Raw genomic sequence first — 17,377 nt, 5'->3', positions numbered from 1 at the left:
TACAAAATCTAACTGCGATTTCAGTCACAGTTAGCAGTCGCAAGTAGTATTTCACATTCAAAGACGTGAGCCATCTATTGGTCGAATTTAGCACTGCTTTCTGCGATTTCAGTGACAAGTCGCAACTAAGAGTCACAAGTAGCAACTAAAAAGCGCGGTTAACAGTGGCATCTGTTGGCCGAAGTTCGTACTACGTCCATCTCTGCAGTACGCTATGGAGTCTAACTGCGATTTCCGTGACAAGTCGCAACTAAGAGTCGCAAGTAGCAGCTAAGAAGCGCGGTTAACAGTGCCATCTGTGGGTCAAAGTTCGTACTACGCCCATCTCTGCGGTACGCTATGGAGTCTAACTGCGATTTCCGTGACAAGTCGCAACTAAGAGTCGCAAGTAGCAACTAAAAAGCGCAGTTAGCACTGCCATCTGTTGAGCAAAGTTCATACTACGCTATTCGCTACCGAGTCAAACTGCGATTTCTGTGACAAATCGCAACTAAGAGTCGCAAGTAGCAACTAAAAAGCGCAGTTAACATACTTTTCCTAGTGTCATCTGTTGACCGACGTACGTACTTCGTTATGAGAGCCTTGTGCCTCACGAGATCGATGTGCTGTGTGTGCATATGAAGGGCTTATTTCAATAGTGGTACAAGTCCATTTTTGTTAATTTTGAGATATAGAGTCGTAAAGTTACATGAGCGCTGAAAAATCTGCAGTTGAGATACCAGAAATATTCAAGCATATGGCTTCTTGCTAGAGATGAACCTTTATTTATGTTTGTTTGGATCACTAATTTCAGAAGCATTATAGACAGAAAAGTGGAGGTAATGGACTTGTACCACTATTGAAATAAGCCTTTCATATTATATGACGACATGCACATTCAGCATCAGTTATGGTTGGTCAAATACTGCTGTGACTCTGAATGTATTATATTAATAAGAAGCAACATTGCCGTTTTCTCCTGAAAATATCAAGTAACGTAACAAATGTGTTTGATTCTGCTTCCAATATGACAGTTTTGGTTAATACTCCACATGCCTACAGGACTTTGCAATGTTAACACAGCAGAACTCAGACATCTGTATAAGTGTAGAGAAATGAAAACAGTCATATGAATGCCTCAGTTTTGTTACGACACAGTTCAAGACTCGGGAGAAAAGTTTTACACCTGGTGTTCTACATGGCAACTTCACACAAGAACTTTCTGCCGACACTACTACCACCTACATAAGTAAGCTTTTCCTGTGTTACTTTCAAGTAATGCACTTAAGCTATTCCTGTTTTAACTGGAAGATCTGTACTTGCCACTTTCATATCAACAGCCTCAAAATGCATATTGTAGACTTCGGGATATGTTACAGGTCAGTGTCACACCAAGATTGTGGAGAAAGGGGGCGGGGGGGGGGGGGGCATGTCGCTCTCCAACAAGTGTTTACCAATAAGTAAGTGGCGGAAAATTATGGGTATAGGACGGCTTAAACATGTGGAAAATGAGATTTTTATTATTCACTCACTGTATTTGACATTTATTATTCCTTTAAAATCGCACAACAACTTCGATAAAACACAGCTTAATCATTAACATACTTATGTCACAATTGTTTCACTTTTAAACTGCAAATCCTCTAAGAGCTGTCTTGAATCTTCACGAATCTCTCTCAACAGCCTTGATGTGGATAGATACGTACAGCAACCAGTAATCAGAGTCAGAACTGTGTCTGCAAAAACACAAGGATTATTAAACAATTTTTGCTGTCATTAATTACTAGAAGTATAATTGACAGAGTAGATTGCTAATATTTGCTATAATGAATATCATATTTGCAAGAACGATCTCACTGAAGTAATTAAGTCCATCGAAACGCTTAGAAACTAACCTATCGTCTGACGAAAACGGTCTAAAGATGCAGTGGCAATTTCTTCAGATCTGTTGACAATGATATTTTCAGTTATCACTTTACTGAGTGACTGAAATGTAGTTCAGGTACCTGTGAACATAACAATATGTTAGAATTCATTTTCTAAATACGAACTATTACGGTACTGTACGGCTACTTACATATTAATTACACTATTAATATTTTCACAGTTGTTTCTTTAATACAAAATTAAAGCCAACGGAAGAAAAAACGTAAAACATACTTGCCAATGACAGGTTTGTTGCGATGCAATTTTCCGTGTTGACAGATGTAACTTTTTCATACAGTAGTAAGTCGCAGAAATCGCAGAAGTAGCAGGAGTCACAGAAATCGCAGAAGTAGCAGAAGTCACAGAAATCGCAGAAGTAGCAGAAATCGCAGAAGTAGCAGAAGTCACAGAAGTAGCAGAAATCGCGGAAGTAGCAGAAATCGCAGAAATAGCAGTGGCGGAGGGATACACGACCTATGTTCCTTAACTGCGACTCTTAACTGCGACAAATCGCAGTTAAGAATAGCAGATACTGAAAAGTAGCATTCACAGAAATCACTGATATCGGAAAATCGCAGTTTAGCCCATCACTAGCACACGCACAGCGAAGTCCCGAAAACACGTGACAATCCTGGTTTAATGTTGACGTTGACAACATGCGCAGAACGCAATGCTCACTCCAGAGATATTTACCCTGACTTGAATCGACGTGACCGACAGTGTGAGTTATTCACTATTATCTTACATCTTCAGAAGTTGTTTTCATTAACGTCTCAGTCACTCAGTGTGAGTTTGAGTGCCGAGTGGATATACTGTGACATGATTGTGTGTACTACAGGCACAAATAAAGTTGACACTTGGCGCGATGGCTGATGGTAGCGACCTTAAATAGCCGGCAAGTGTTGGTTGGTCTTTGTACACTAACGTTAAATTTCCCTCTTTTCGATTATTGGCACACCAATTTACCCGAAAATTGACGTGCTTTTTGATAGAGCTTTGAATCATCGGTGTTTGTAAGCATAGATTTTTGTTAGTCCCAGGACACAAATTGTAATTCGAAAACTGCCAACACGGCATTACAATTTTGGAACGATGAAATCCAACAGGGAGTAATAATTGATTGGGGGTCGACAACCACGCCACAGGTGACTAAGCAACAAAATTGCAAACGAAACTGAGATAAGAAGTGTTTGAACAGTGCAGATACTGTACACGACGCTTGTTTTCTGGCGCTAGAAAGTATAACTAAGACAGCTGCATGAAGTAACCTTTTAAATAACAGAAATTCACCGCTTAAACGATGCGGGGAAAATATTCACTAGTATCTTACATCTTCAGAAGTTGTTTTCATTAACGTCTCTCATACAGTGTAATTATCGCCAATTATTTGTAATGTACAGTTACTTTGTCACCTACACAGTTCAGTACTTGTTAGACGAATGTATATATGACTATCTTTGAGAACGTGTTGTAAATATACAATAGCCTTGGGAACACGTATTTCAGTTTTTCTGCTATAACTGGGAATTAATTATCGAAAACTATTTCTAGGTTACGTTTGAGATGCTCCATGAACGATTCTTGTTAGTTCGTCTATTTGATGTGTAAACCGATTTTAATGCGCCGATATTTGTTAAACATTGTTGCCTAATTCACTGTACGTTTGGCATAAGATAAGTCCTTTAAATGCAGGGCACTTCACTGTTCGAAATCGCAGTCAATTTAGTAACGTAGTTATAGTAGATTAAACTGTGCTCTCAAAAGGTCTATAAAGCTAATTTACGCACGATGTAATTCTTCAGGTTATTGCAGCAACATGAAAAATGGTTTCTACAAAGACGCTTATGAAGGTTGCCGTATACGGAGGGATTGCCACAATAAGTGCTGGATTGCTTGCCAATTGGGAAATACAGGCACGGCTGCAAAAGAGTGAATATTTCAGAGAAGCCATGAAGATACTGAGAGTTCATCCTGGAGCAGTTTCTTTACTTGGAGAACCAATTAAGATGGGCCAGTTAGATCTCGGCGATACAACAAAAAATTTTTGCGACGGGTATAAAGCACAGTTCAAAGTACCTGTAAAAGGACCCCAGTCAAAAGGCACCATGTACTTCTGGGCAGAACGTGAAAACACGAATATGGAATGGGATGTTTATAAAGTTCATCTTGACATTGAAGGAGTAAAAGATAAGCGACTTATTATTAAAGATGCAACGAAATCCGAATAAGCGAGTTTTTTAACCGATCATTGTCAGAATAATTTGCATAACTTGGAAATCACGAAGAGGCCACTCTATCACTTTCGCGAGTGTTCATTACAGTTGTACACACATAACTGTTTTATGTGAAGCACATATTGTGCTTTTGTTCATTGTAACGAATCTGAACTCTGCAAATGCAACATATTAGCTCTTGCCCAAGTTTGTGAGTCGTGTCATACTATGTCACAATGTGAGTTAGCAGTTGGTACTTGTAAAGAAAACTCAAGTTTTCATTGCAGGTTTTTTTCAACCAACAAATTTTGGAGTTTTGGTGAGTTATGGTATTACTAAGTGATATCAAAAATAGCAACTATCGAAGCATATTTGTAATTGCTCTTTAATAAAATTTGTTGCACTATTTATGAAGCTTTTTTGTCTTATATCCTGTGTAAAGTAAAACATACATCCCAAATGATAAGTTGATTTTAGAGTTTTATGCAAGAACAGATTCTTTTTTAAATAAGACAAGTTGCAGCACAACATATATAGAAAGGTAGTGGTATTAGTGTTATTTATTCGTCATGCATTGTCAGTGTTCCATTTGTGAATGCCATGCAGACCATGACCCTACGTGAAAGATTTTGTGTAATGTTGCCCAAGTGCTGTGATCTTGTAATAATGGTCCTAGTTTGATGCATATGTGAAGACAGGTACTGAGGGACTGGATTTTCGAAGTTAATCCATTTTATGTGAGCACAGGTGGCAGCCTTTTGTATTAGGACCTGCAGTTTAATTTGGAATGTGAGAGCAGAATTTTATTTAATGGAATTTGGTTCCAGTCATTAAGTAACCCAATACTTTTGTTTTACAGTGTCATTAATCAGTTGCTACATTTTGTAGACCTTTCATCGTTGTGGAATGGGTCTACATATTAATAAAGAGAGGACTATATAAGAGCTGGTAACTGTTTGTGCTTACAAAGTCTAACTATGTCAGACGATTAGGAGGGAAACTACTACTTTAAAAAAAAAAAAAAAAAAAAAAAAAAAAATAGGGGGGGGGTGCTGCTTTTGCAGTTATGTGAAATAGCTACAGTTTATCATCTGTTGGTATGTATGTGTCTATTTATCAGAGAACAACAGTTATGTATATGCCGTAAGAATAAAATCCTGTATTCAATGAACATTGCCACATGTCATGTAGTTATGAAGAGTCTTCAGTCCTAGTGAACAGTATGATAGGGATTTCCAGCTTTTTGTTGTGAGAGAACTTGAACATATTGTCACCAGAGTATGGAATTGCACTTTAAACACTGGACAAGGAAATTTGAATTACATTCTCTTAGTCTAAGCTGTACTTGGTTAACATGTGGAATTTCCAAATACATAATTATCTGAAGCATGTGTTATCACAGCTTGTAAATGTATTAATGATATCCTTTTACTGAAGAGAATAGGAACTCATAATATTATTTTATCGGTATGTTGTAACACCATAGCTACTGACCAGAATTCTAAAATAGGATATTTTGCACTGACACTGGTCTGAAGAAGTCCTTGTTAGTTTGGATTGTGTAGACATTCAGTAAATCAGTTTTGTTCCTATAGTTCATTTGAGCATGTCTAAGTGTCTCCTTTCTGCTACTCATGTGACTTGAGGTAAGAGCCACCGTTTTAATACTTTTAGTCCCACCATAACAATGGGCCAGATTTGGGCTGAGTGAGATTTGTGTGATCACTGGAAACCAGCAAGTGTACTGGCTGGTGAAATGTGGTTTATTCTTGCCATTGGCAGTTCAAGTGTCATGGATCTTTTACAGTTCTGCAATGAAAAAAAAAAAAATATTATAGCTGAACAATAAGGAGAGCAACTGCAGAATTTTCAGTATTTTACCTTACTATGACAAATTGTGAGTTTATTTTGAAATACATATGATTTTGAGACCCCTCTGTAAACAACTAGGCTATTTATTTCATTCTCTTCTGGTTGCACCAGACTATATGTCCAAAGGTCTGTGATTGAACCTCTGTCAGCGCTAAGATTTTTTTTTGTCTCTTGTTGCTTCTTTCACCTTGCAGCAATGATTTATGTATTTGAAAAATTCCAATTGCACCATGGTTCAGAATTCACATTAAACTATAGGACCCTCCTGTAAATTAACATGGTAAATCAGTTCAAATGTCAAAGTAAGGCAAACACATACCAGCTGCAATATGACAATTCATTTATTCCTTATTATGAAAGATTTCTGAAACTTAATCTAAGCTTTGTACATCTATCACAACCAGATACATAGCACGGCTCTGTTCATCTTCAAGTGACAATGCCTCAGTGTTACTGTAGTTCTAGGCTACTGTGGCTGTTGGGCAGTATCGACAGTAGCTTTTTCCAGTTTTGCAGTTGAAAGTTGGCAGCAGCACTGCCAGGTGTCAGAAATCTTCTCTAACGGGGGGAAATACAGTAAAGTATTGTGGCGTTCAAACCAACCTTTTGATAGGTGACAGCCTTACTTCCTTGTCTCTATTAAAATTTAATTTCAGAGTAACTATTGTCCAGGCAGCCAAATGCTAACATATTGAGCATCATTTTAGGGCACTGTTGTGTATGTTCTTTACAAATGCAATGTAGGGACAAAACTGCTAATATTGTGGAAGTATGTATTAGCTAAAGAACGTGGTTCCTGTTGTTTTTAAGAAGTGAGATGGTGGTTGTGAATCCCAGAAATGGTATGTGTATCTATATATAAATTTAGCAACTTGGCCTTTCCATTAGATATTTATTAGAACCGTAATTATATAAACAGCAGTAGAATGTGGTCACAGAAGTTGCAAACAGAATTTAGATATTGATAATGACCTTCTGCTACAGTTAATTTTTTTATTGCTTTCTAAGATGCATTTAATAACTAGAAAAGTTTCAAGCCACGAGAGTTTTTAGTTTATGGTATCCACATCACCAGCACTTTGGAAAAACTCACCCAAACAGCTAAAGCCCTATGAATAAGGTAATATTTTTCTTCAGTTGTATACTAGCTATGGCATAGACAAAAACTGAATAATTGCTAGTAGCACTTAACACTCTTGCAGAGGTAGTGTTGTGTTGTGTTGTGTTGTGGTCTTGAGTAGAAAGACTGTATTCATTGAGCTCTTCCTTTTAGTGTACCCTATGCAACTGCAGAACTGCTGTAACGTACATCGGTTTGAATCTGCTTACTGTAGTCAATCTTTTGTCTCGTCCTATAATCTTTACTTCTCACATTTATCTCCATTAACAGGCAAATGATTCCTTGATTCCTCTGGGTGTGCCCTAACGACTGATAACTTCTTTTACATGAGTTACACTATAAATTTCTTTTTCTCTGGTTTGATTCAATACCATCTCATTAGTTACCCAAATTACACATAAAATCTTCATCATTCTCTTGTAGCATCACACGTTTCAGTTCTGTAGAAGACTACATTCAATACAAATATCTACAGAAAAGACTTTCTAATATTTAAATTATGACCACTGTTGATAGACTTTTTTAATCAGAAATTGTACTCTTGCTATTGAGAGTCCACATTTTATATCCTCACAGTTCAGCCATCGTCAGTTATTTTGCAACCAAATAACAAAGCTCATCTACTGTTTGTAGTGTCTCATTTCCTAATGTAATTCCTTCAGCATTGCCTGATTTAGTGTGACTACGTTCCATTACCCTTGTTGATATTGTTCTTGCAACTTCTTTTTCAAGGAGTAGCCATTCTGTTCAGCTGCTTGTGCAAGTCCTTTGCTGTCTCTGTTTGAATTGTTTGTCACTGGCAAACTACAAAGTTTTTAATTTCATCTCGCCGAACTTTTAATTTCTATACCAGTTTTTTCGTGGTTTTCTTTACTGCTTGCCCATTGGACATACTGAATAACGTTGGGGATAGGCTACAAATTAGTCTGTCCCTTCTCTACCAGTGCTTCCCTTTCATACTCTTCAGCTCTTTAGAACTTCAGTTTAGTTTCTGTACAAGTTGCAGACAACTTTTCAGTCCCTGTATTTTACCTCTGCTACCTTCGGAGTTTCAACGTGAGTAATCCAGTCAACATTGTGAAGAGTTTACTGTAAATTGGCAGATGCTATACAAGAGGGCTTGCCTTTCTTCAACCTATCTTCTAAGATATACCATAGTGTTGGTATTGCTTTGTGTGCCCTACTTTTCTCCAGGACCCAAACTTGGCTTTCCCATTGTTGGTGTCTACCAGGTTTTCAAGTCTTTCTTGAACAATACGTGACAGTATTTTGCAGTCATGAGTTATTAAACTTGCCAAAATCTGCTTTCTTTATAAATAGAATTATTACGTTCTTCAGGATTACAGGAGTGTCTGATTCCACCTGTCTGCTTTGACTCATGACATCATCAATATGGCGGAAATGGCTATTCTAAGCGTTTCCAATATGGCGCCTATGATGTCACTACATACACACGGCAACAAACATGAAAATATACATAAATAAATAACATCTCCATCCAAAAATACAATCAAACTAATGGGTCAGCCGCGGGAAAATGGGGGTTTATAACAGTAAAAAAAAGACACACGCCATGATCCCAAAACACACAAAATGATGAACAAAAAAAGAAAAAGGTAAATAAATAAAAATAAATAGAATAAATTACAAAATCTACAGGAATTGGACACTTCCTTTGACGTACATAGGTCAACCACAGCTGATGATACCAAACCCCAACGCCCATAACAAAAACTAAGAAAATTGGAAGCAGACATTTCTCTTGATCACAGCTGATGATACCAAAACACCAGTACCTACATATAAAACTACGATAATAGGAATATGTCATTTCTGCGCCATAATGACGTCACACACCATTACACCCTTACATCATGGGTCAAAGCAGACAGGTGGAATTGGATGCTTCCATTGACCCCATTCTTCTTGAAGGCTGAAAGTACTTGCGCAGCAGGTGGAATACTTTTCTCATGGCTGGCTCTCGTAAGGATCCAATAATTCTGAAGGAATATTGTCTACTCATGGAGCCTTAAGTCATTCAGTGCTCTATCAAATTCTTCTCGCAGTACTTTATTTCCCATCTCATCTTCATTTACTTCCTCTTTCCTTTCCAAAATACAGTGTGTGATTCCAAAGTTTCAAGACTTAACTCAGAACTAGAAATTTATTGTACATTCAAGTACAGCAGACTAAAATTCTTCAAAACATGATCCTTCAGCATCAACACAGTGCTGCCAGCACGTCTTCCACTGTTCATAGCCCTTTGGAAGGCCTCGGGCGCCATGCTGTCAAGGGCTCTCGTCGAAATCCGCTGGATGGCATCGATGGAGTCGAATCGCTTCCTTTTTAGGCCTGTCTTGATTTGGGGGAAGAGGAAAAAGTCACTTGGAGTTAAGTCGGGGCTGTAGTGGTGTCACATTGAACTTGACCAAAAGTTCAGTGTCAGTGCGCAACGTGTGAGCAGGTGCATTGTCGTGGTGGAGAATCCAATCGCCCTTGATCGCCGGGCGGACGCAACAAACTTGATCCCTCAAGCAGCTGAGCACTCCAGCGTAAAATTCACCTGTACAGTCTGTCCATAAGCAGCAAACTCCTTGTGAATAACTCTTTTACCATCAACAAAAACAATCAGCATGCACTTCACACACGACTTGCTCATGCGAGCTTTCTTGGGCTTCAGTGAGAAAGCAGTGTGCCATTCTGAGCTTTGACACTTCAACTCAGGATCGTACGTGTAGACCCAGGTCTCATCACCAGTAACCACTTTCTCCAGAAGGTTCAGATCAACATTCAACTGTTGGAGCATTTCCTGGCACACAGTCATGCGCCATTTCTTCTGATCCACCTACAAAACTTTTGGCACCAGTTTGGCACACACTTTTCGCATCATCAAATTCTCTGTCACAATCCTCCACACCATACTCTGACTGAGACCCAGTTCATCGGCAATTAATATAGTGCTAAGACAACGGTCATTGTTTAAAAGTTCCCGCTCTCTCTCCACATTTTGATCCATTTGGCTTGATGATGGCTTCCCAGAGTCGTTGTTGTCTTCAAAATTCCTGTGGCCATCTTTGAAACATTTGTGCCACATGAAAATCATTGCACATGACATGGCTTCTTTCTTAAAGGCCTCTTGAATCATACCGAGAGTCTCTGTCACAGGCAAAACTTAATCGCATAATGCTGCTTCAAGTGCTGCTTCATTTTTCTCTCTCCCATTTTTTGACCGAGGTCAATGACACGCACCCACGCTGCAAGCGAAGTGCACTCACTAGGGTTCTGGAGGCAACTGCCGCAGCGTCAATTCGTTCCTTGAGACCCCCACACTACTTCCCCCACCCAGTGGAACTGGTCCGCGCACACTCCCTTACGCAGAAATGAATCAGTCTTGAAAATTCTGAATCACACCTTGTATTGCAATTGAATTCCTGTCCCTTGCAGTCCCCTATGTATTCCTTCCACCTTTCAGTTGTCCAGTTTTGCATTGTATTGGCTTGCCATCAGAGCTATTAATACTCATACAGGAGCTCCTCTTTCCTCCAGAGATCTCTCTAATTTTTCTTTTGGTGGGACCTATCTTTTCCCATAATCGTTCTTACTTCTGTAGCTTTGCATTTCTCCTCTAGCCAGTCCTGCTTTGCAGTGTTGCACTTCAGAATCTAACACTTTCTCCAGTCCTCTAAAACCTTCATAATTTAATCTTTGGGATAGCTCTTAGTGCTGTGTTTTTAATCTCATCTATGCTTGTAAAACAGTGCCCATTTTATGGTTTATTTATTTTTGGGAACAGAAAAAATCACAGGAAAATGACTGGTGAATTGGAGGCTGGGTCACCTTTACAGTATTGTTTGTTACTAAAAATTCATGGATCCACAATGGAGTGTAAGCAGGTGCATTATTGTGTTGATGAATTGTTTCCCTGCGTACCAGGGCTTTTTGTTGCTTAACACAAACAGTGTTGAATTTGTAAGTAGTAATCATTATTGACCATTCAGCACTATGGCAAGAACTCATGGTGCACTACACCATCACAATCGAAGAATGCAGAACCTTCATGTTTGACTGCTTTTGTTCAGCTTTATTAGATTGTAGCAATCCAGAATCCTTTTACTGGGATGATTAAGTCGTAGTTTTGATAGAATATCTGTAAACCCATGTTTCACCATCAGTTGTGACACATTTTAGTAGTTTTGCATCATTGTTGACTTCATCTAGCAACTTGCATTCACCAATGCCTTTTTTTCGAATTCATCATTTCTGTCGCAAGTTCTGTACCCAAAATTCTGGAAATATTTCATGGCATGGACTAGCTGATGTGCCAACATCGTCACTGAATTCTCGGAGTGTGTGTCAGTGATGGTTCGTAATAAATTCTTTCACTTTTTGACAAATTTCATCATATGATGATGCGCTGGGGCATTCAGGGCATTTATTTGTCATCTGAAATCATTATATTAAGGTCCTATTTTCTTATTTTTGACAGTGTTAATCTACAGTCCTCCCCCCCTCCACATGAACCATGGACCTTGCCGTTGGTGGGGAGACTTGCGTGCCTCAACGATACAGATAGCCATACCGTAGGTGCAACCACAACGGATAGGTATCTGTTGAGAGGCCAGACAAAAGTGTGGTTTCTGAAGAGGGGCAGCAGCCTTTTCAGTTGTTGCAGGGGCGACAGTCTGGATGATTGACTGATCTGGCCTTGTAACACTAACCAAAATGGCCTTGCTGTTCTGGTACTGCGAATGGCTGAAAGCAAGGGGAAACTACAGCCGTAATTTTTCCCGAGGGCATGCAGCTTTACTGTATGATTAAATGATGATGGCATCCTCTTGGGTAAAATATTCCGGAGGTAAAATAGTCCCCCATTCGGATCTCCGGGCGGGGACTATTCAAGAGGATGTTGTTATCAGGAGAAAGAAAACTGGCGTTCTACAGATCGGAGCGTGGAATGTCAGATCCCTTAATTGGGCAGGTAGGTTAGAAAATTTAAAAAGGGAAATGGATAGGTTAAAGTTAGATATAGTGGGAATTAGTGAAGTTCGGTGGCAGGAGGAACAAGACTTCTGGTCAGTTGAATACAGGGTTATAAATACAAAATCAAATAGGGTTAATGCATGAGTAGGTTTTATAATGAACAAAAAAATAGGAGTACAGGTAAGCTACTACAAACAGCATAGTGAACGCATTATTGTGGCCAAGATAGACACGAAGCCCACGCCTACTACAGTAGTGAAAGTTTATATGCCAACTAGCTCTGCAGATGACGAAGAAATTGAAGAAATGTATGATGAGATAAAAGAAATTATTCATGTAGTGAAGGGAGACGAAAATTTAATAGTCATTGGTGACGGGAATTCAAGAGTAGGAAAAGGGAGAGAAGGAAACACAGTAGGTGAATATGGATTGGGGCTAAGAAATGAAAGAGGAAACCGCCTGGTAGAATTTTGCACAGAGCATAACTTAATCATAGCTAACACTTGGTTTAAGAATCATGAAAGAAGGTTGTATACATGGAAGAACCCTGGAGATACTAAAAGGTATCAGATAGATTATATAGTGGTAAGACAGAGATGTAGGAACCAGGTTTTAAATTGTAAGACATTTCCAGGGGCAGATGTGGGCTCTGACCACAATGTATTGGTTATGGACTGTAGATTAAAACTGAAGAAACTACAAAGGTGGGAATTTAAGGAGATGGGACCTGGATAAACTGAAAGAACCAGAGATTGTACAGTGTTTCAGGGCGACCATGAGGGAACAATTGACAGGAATGGGGGAAAGAAATACAGTAGAAGAAGAATGGGTAGCTTTGAGGGATGAAATAGTGAAGGCAGCAGAGAATCAAATAGGTAAAAAGATAAGGGCTAGTAGGAACCCTTGAGTAACAGAAGAAATATTGAATTTAATTGATGAAAGGAGAAAATACAAAAATGCAGTAAATGAAGCAGGCAAGAAGGAATACAAACGTCTCAAAAATGATATCGACAGGCAGTGAAAAACGGCTAAGCAGGGATGGCTAGAGGACAAATGTAAGGATGTAGAGGCTTATCTCACTAGGGGTAAGAAAGATACTGCCTACAGGAAAATTAAAGAGACCTTTGGAGAAAGGAGAACCACTTCCATAATATCAAGAGCTTTGATGGAAACCCAGTTCTAAGCAAGGAAGGGAAAGCAGTAAGGTGGAAGGAGTATATAGATAACATGGGCGATGTACTTGAGGACAATATTATGGAAATGGAAGAGGATGTAGATGAAGATGAAATGGGAGATATGATACTGCATGAAGAGTCTGACAGAGCACTGAAAGACCTAAGTCAAAGTAAGGCCCCTGAAGTAGACAACATTCCATTAGAACTACGGACAGCCTTGGGAGAGCCAGTTCTGACAAAACTCTACCATCTGGTGAGCAAGATGTATGAGACAGGCGAAATACCCTCAGACTTCAAGAAGAATATAATAATTCCAATCCCAAAGAAAGCAGGTGTTGACAGATGTGATAATTACTGAACTATCAGTTTAATAACTCACAGCTGCAGAATACTAACGCGAATTCTTTACAGGTGAATGGAAAAACTGATAGAAGTCGACCTCGGGGAAGTTCAGTTTGGATTCCATAGAAATGTTGGAACACGTGAGGCAATACTGACCCTACGACTTATCTTAGAAGCTAGATTAAGGAAAGGCAAACTTATGTTTCTAGCATTTGTAGACTTAGAGAAAGCTTTTGACAATGTTGATTGGAATACTCTCTTTCAAATTCTGAAGGTGGCAGGGGTAAAATACAGGGAGCGAAAGGCTATTTACAATTTGTACAGAAAGCAAATGACAGTTATAAGAATCGAGGGGTATGAAAGGGAAGCAGTGGTTGGGAAGGGAGTGAGACAGGGTTGTAGCCTCTCCCCGATGTTATTCAAACTGTATATTGAGCAAGCAATAAAGGAAACAAAAGAAAAGTTCGGAATAGGTATTAAAATCCATGGAGAAGAAATAAAAACTTTGTAATTCTGTCAGAGACAGCAAAGGACGTGGAAGAGCAGTTGAACAGAATGGACAGTGTCTTGAAAGGAGGGTATAAGATGAACATCAACAAAAGCAAAACGAGGATAGTGGAATGTAGTCGAATTAAGTCGGGGTGATGCTGAGGGAATTAGATTAGGTAATGAGACACTTAAAGTAGTAAAGGAGTTTTGCTATTTAGGGAGTAAAATAACTGATGATGGTCGAAGTAGAGAGGATATAAAATGTAGACTGGCAATGGCAAGGAAAGCGTTTCTGAAGAAGAAAATTTTGTTAACATCAAGTATAGATTTAAATGTCAGGAAGTCGTTTCTGAAAGTATTTGTATGGAGTGTAGCCATGTATGGAAGTGAAACGTGGGTGATAAATAGGTTAGACAAGAAGAGAATAGAAGCTTTCGAAATGTGGTGCTACAGAAGAATGCTGAAGATCAGATGGGTAGATCACATAACTAATGAGCAGGTATTGAATAGAATTGGGGAGAAGAGCGGCTTGTGGCACAACTTGACTAGAAGAAGGGATCGGTTGGTAGGCCATATTCTGAGGCATCAAGGGATCACCAATTTAGTATTGGAGGGCAGCGTGGAGAGTAAAAATCGTACAGGGAGACCAAGAGATGAATACACTAAACAGATTCAGAAGGACGTAGGTTGCAGTAGGTACTGGGAGATGAAGAAGCTTGCACAGGATAGAGTTGCATGGAGAGCTGCATCAAACTAGTCCCAGGACTGAAGTCAACAACAACAACAACAACAACAACAACAACAACAACAATCTATAGTTCATAACTAAGCCTCTTCCATGTGCACAACCTTCTTTTGTGATTTGTAACCAAAGTATTATTGATGGTTACGTTCTATCTGGTCAGTTGCCCTATCGTTCCAATCCACAGTTCATACTATACTATTATTTATCCTTCTCTGTGTTTTCCTGCTATGAAATTCCAATCCCCCTACACAGTTAAATTTTTATTTCCTTTAACTATTTACATAGTTCCTTTTATTGCATTGGGCATTTTTCCTTTTATTACACAATGCATTCTTTCAATCCGTTCATCTGTGGAGCTACTAGACACATAAACTTCTAGTATTGTGGTGGGCATACGATCCAGTGTTTACTATGCTGTTCATAGTAGCGTGTCCAAATCCTTGTTCTCTTATACTTCACTAGACCTACTCCTGCATAACCTATATTTCATTTTTTTTTTATGTCGGTGTAATGACTTGACCAGGAGTTGTGTTCTCCCTGGCATCCAACGTCACTAATTACCATTATATCTAACATCAGTTTATGTATTTCTCTTTTTAAATTTTCTAATCAGCCTATCTGGTTAAGGATCTCTCACACCTTGCTCGGTCCATAGGATGACAGTTCTGATTTGTCTGATCACAGCATCCTTTTGAGGAGACCCATTTGGAGATCTGTATGGAGGACTTTTTACCACTGGAATATTTTATCCAAGTGGATGCCACAATCATTAAAGTGCTGTAGAGCTACAGGTCCCCAGAAAATATAACAGCTTGCTTTCTGACATTCACAGTATTGATATAGAAAGATGATGTTGGATGGTGACAAGAGGTCAGATTGGCCAAGGTCAGATTGGCCAGGCATCAGGACTTGTATGGGCCAACAACTACTGTAGGCTCTATAAAATTTGAAATTTTCCCGGCGAAGCAACTGCTCAGAAAGATTTCGGTCATGCAGCTGGTCGTCTTAAACTTCATTGCATGATATTTTGGTTGGACAACTGCCAGCCATCTTCAGGTGAGCCGAACGAGGACTGACGAAGACGTTCTCCGCTCCGTCTCATACAATGCGCTGATAGTACTGCCGCGCATGTGTTGCAGTCGCGGAGACAGAAGGGCTGCATCACCCAGCAACAGCGCCCTTGTTGGTGGAACTGCAATACTCAGCTGCCATTGGTATTGTCGCTGGTCACAGCTATCGAAGTCTTCTGGCGTCTTCATCTCGAGCAAATTTCGGAGGTGACCGGATTCCATGCGTTATTCAATTTTTAACCACTGTCACGGTTCATTAGATTTCCTGCAATGCATATTTCAACTGATTCTTTGATAGTGGAGTCCCAAAAAGTTGTTGCTGTGGCCAAAATCGAAGTTTTTTCGTACTCCATTGAATGTACGTTAGAAGTGCAATGTTCCGCAACTGCAGACATACTGGATTGCAGTAGGTGAGTGCAAAGTTGATGTTCTATACAATGTTCTTCCACTGTACGCGTTGTCTTTCCTATATAGGCCGTACCACATTGACACGGTATTGTGTAAATTCCTGCCTTCCACAGTAACAAGTCATCCTTCACCGATCCCAGCAAATCCGAAATCTTAGAAGGCGGACGAAAAACAACTTTCACATGAAAATTATTAAGAATCCTTGCTATCTTGAAGGAGGTATTTCCAGCGAAGGGAAGAAAAGCTAGGGCCTTGGCTGGTGCATTCTCTTTATCAACTTCCCGGTTCCTGGCTCTAGTTGAGAAGGCCCTGTTAATTTACTGGGTCGAGTATCCATTGTCTCTGAACACCGCCCTCAAATGTGCAAGTTTCTTAGGCAAATTCTATGCATCTGACACTGTATGTGCCCTGTGCACAAGGGTTTTAAGTACATTCATGGTCTGGGATAGGTGATGGCTACTTGAAGAATGCAAGTACAAATCAGTGTGAGTGGGCTTACGATAGATGGAATGTCCCACCAAGCCGCCACTTCCATTTAACCAAAACGTCCAGGAATGGAAGCGAGCCATCTTTCTCTAGTTCCATAGTAAATCGAACATTCTCATGGATGGAGTTAAGATGATGAAAAAACTCCATTAACTTTTCTTCTCCGTGGGGCCACACTATGAAAGTATCATTGATGTATCTCCAAGAAACAGTTGGTTTACAAACTGTTGATTCAAGTGCTCTCTCCTCAAAATCCGCCATAAAAACGTTAGCCACCAGAGGAAACAGAGGGCTGCCCATGGCGACACCATCAGACTGTTCAAAATATTCCTGGTTAAACATAAAATAAGTTGAGGAAAAACATGCCGAAACAAAGCAGTGATGTCTGATTCAAACTGTTGACCAATTAGAATCAAGGAATCTGCAAGAGATACTTTTGTGAAAAGGAAAACTACATCAAAACTCACTAGAAGATCCGAACTGCTTAAGTGGAGAGCCCACAGTCTGTTGATAAAATCAGCAGAGTTCCGTATATGATGTGAACATTTGCCAACAAATGGTCTCAGCAAAGA

At 39.5% G+C, this 17,377-nt stretch overlaps 1 protein-coding gene across 1 annotated transcript; it reads left to right on the top strand.

Moving 5' to 3' along the window:
• The first annotated feature begins 3,728 nt into the window (after window positions 1–3,728).
• LOC126260618 (uncharacterized) lies at window positions 3,729–4,133 on the top strand. Its single transcript, XM_049957955.1, has one exon. It carries the CDS (start codon window positions 3,729–3,731, stop codon window positions 4,131–4,133), a length of 405 nt encoding a protein of 134 aa, XP_049813912.1.
• The last annotated feature ends 13,244 nt before the right edge of the window (window positions 4,134–17,377 follow it).

This window comes from Schistocerca nitens, chromosome 5, assembly GCF_023898315.1.
Source record: "Schistocerca nitens isolate TAMUIC-IGC-003100 chromosome 5, iqSchNite1.1, whole genome shotgun sequence".
Lineage (NCBI taxonomy): Eukaryota > Metazoa > Arthropoda > Insecta > Orthoptera > Acrididae > Schistocerca > Schistocerca nitens.
The sequence above is the reverse complement of the archived record's forward strand: the minus strand, read 5'-3'. Positions and strand labels throughout refer to the sequence as shown.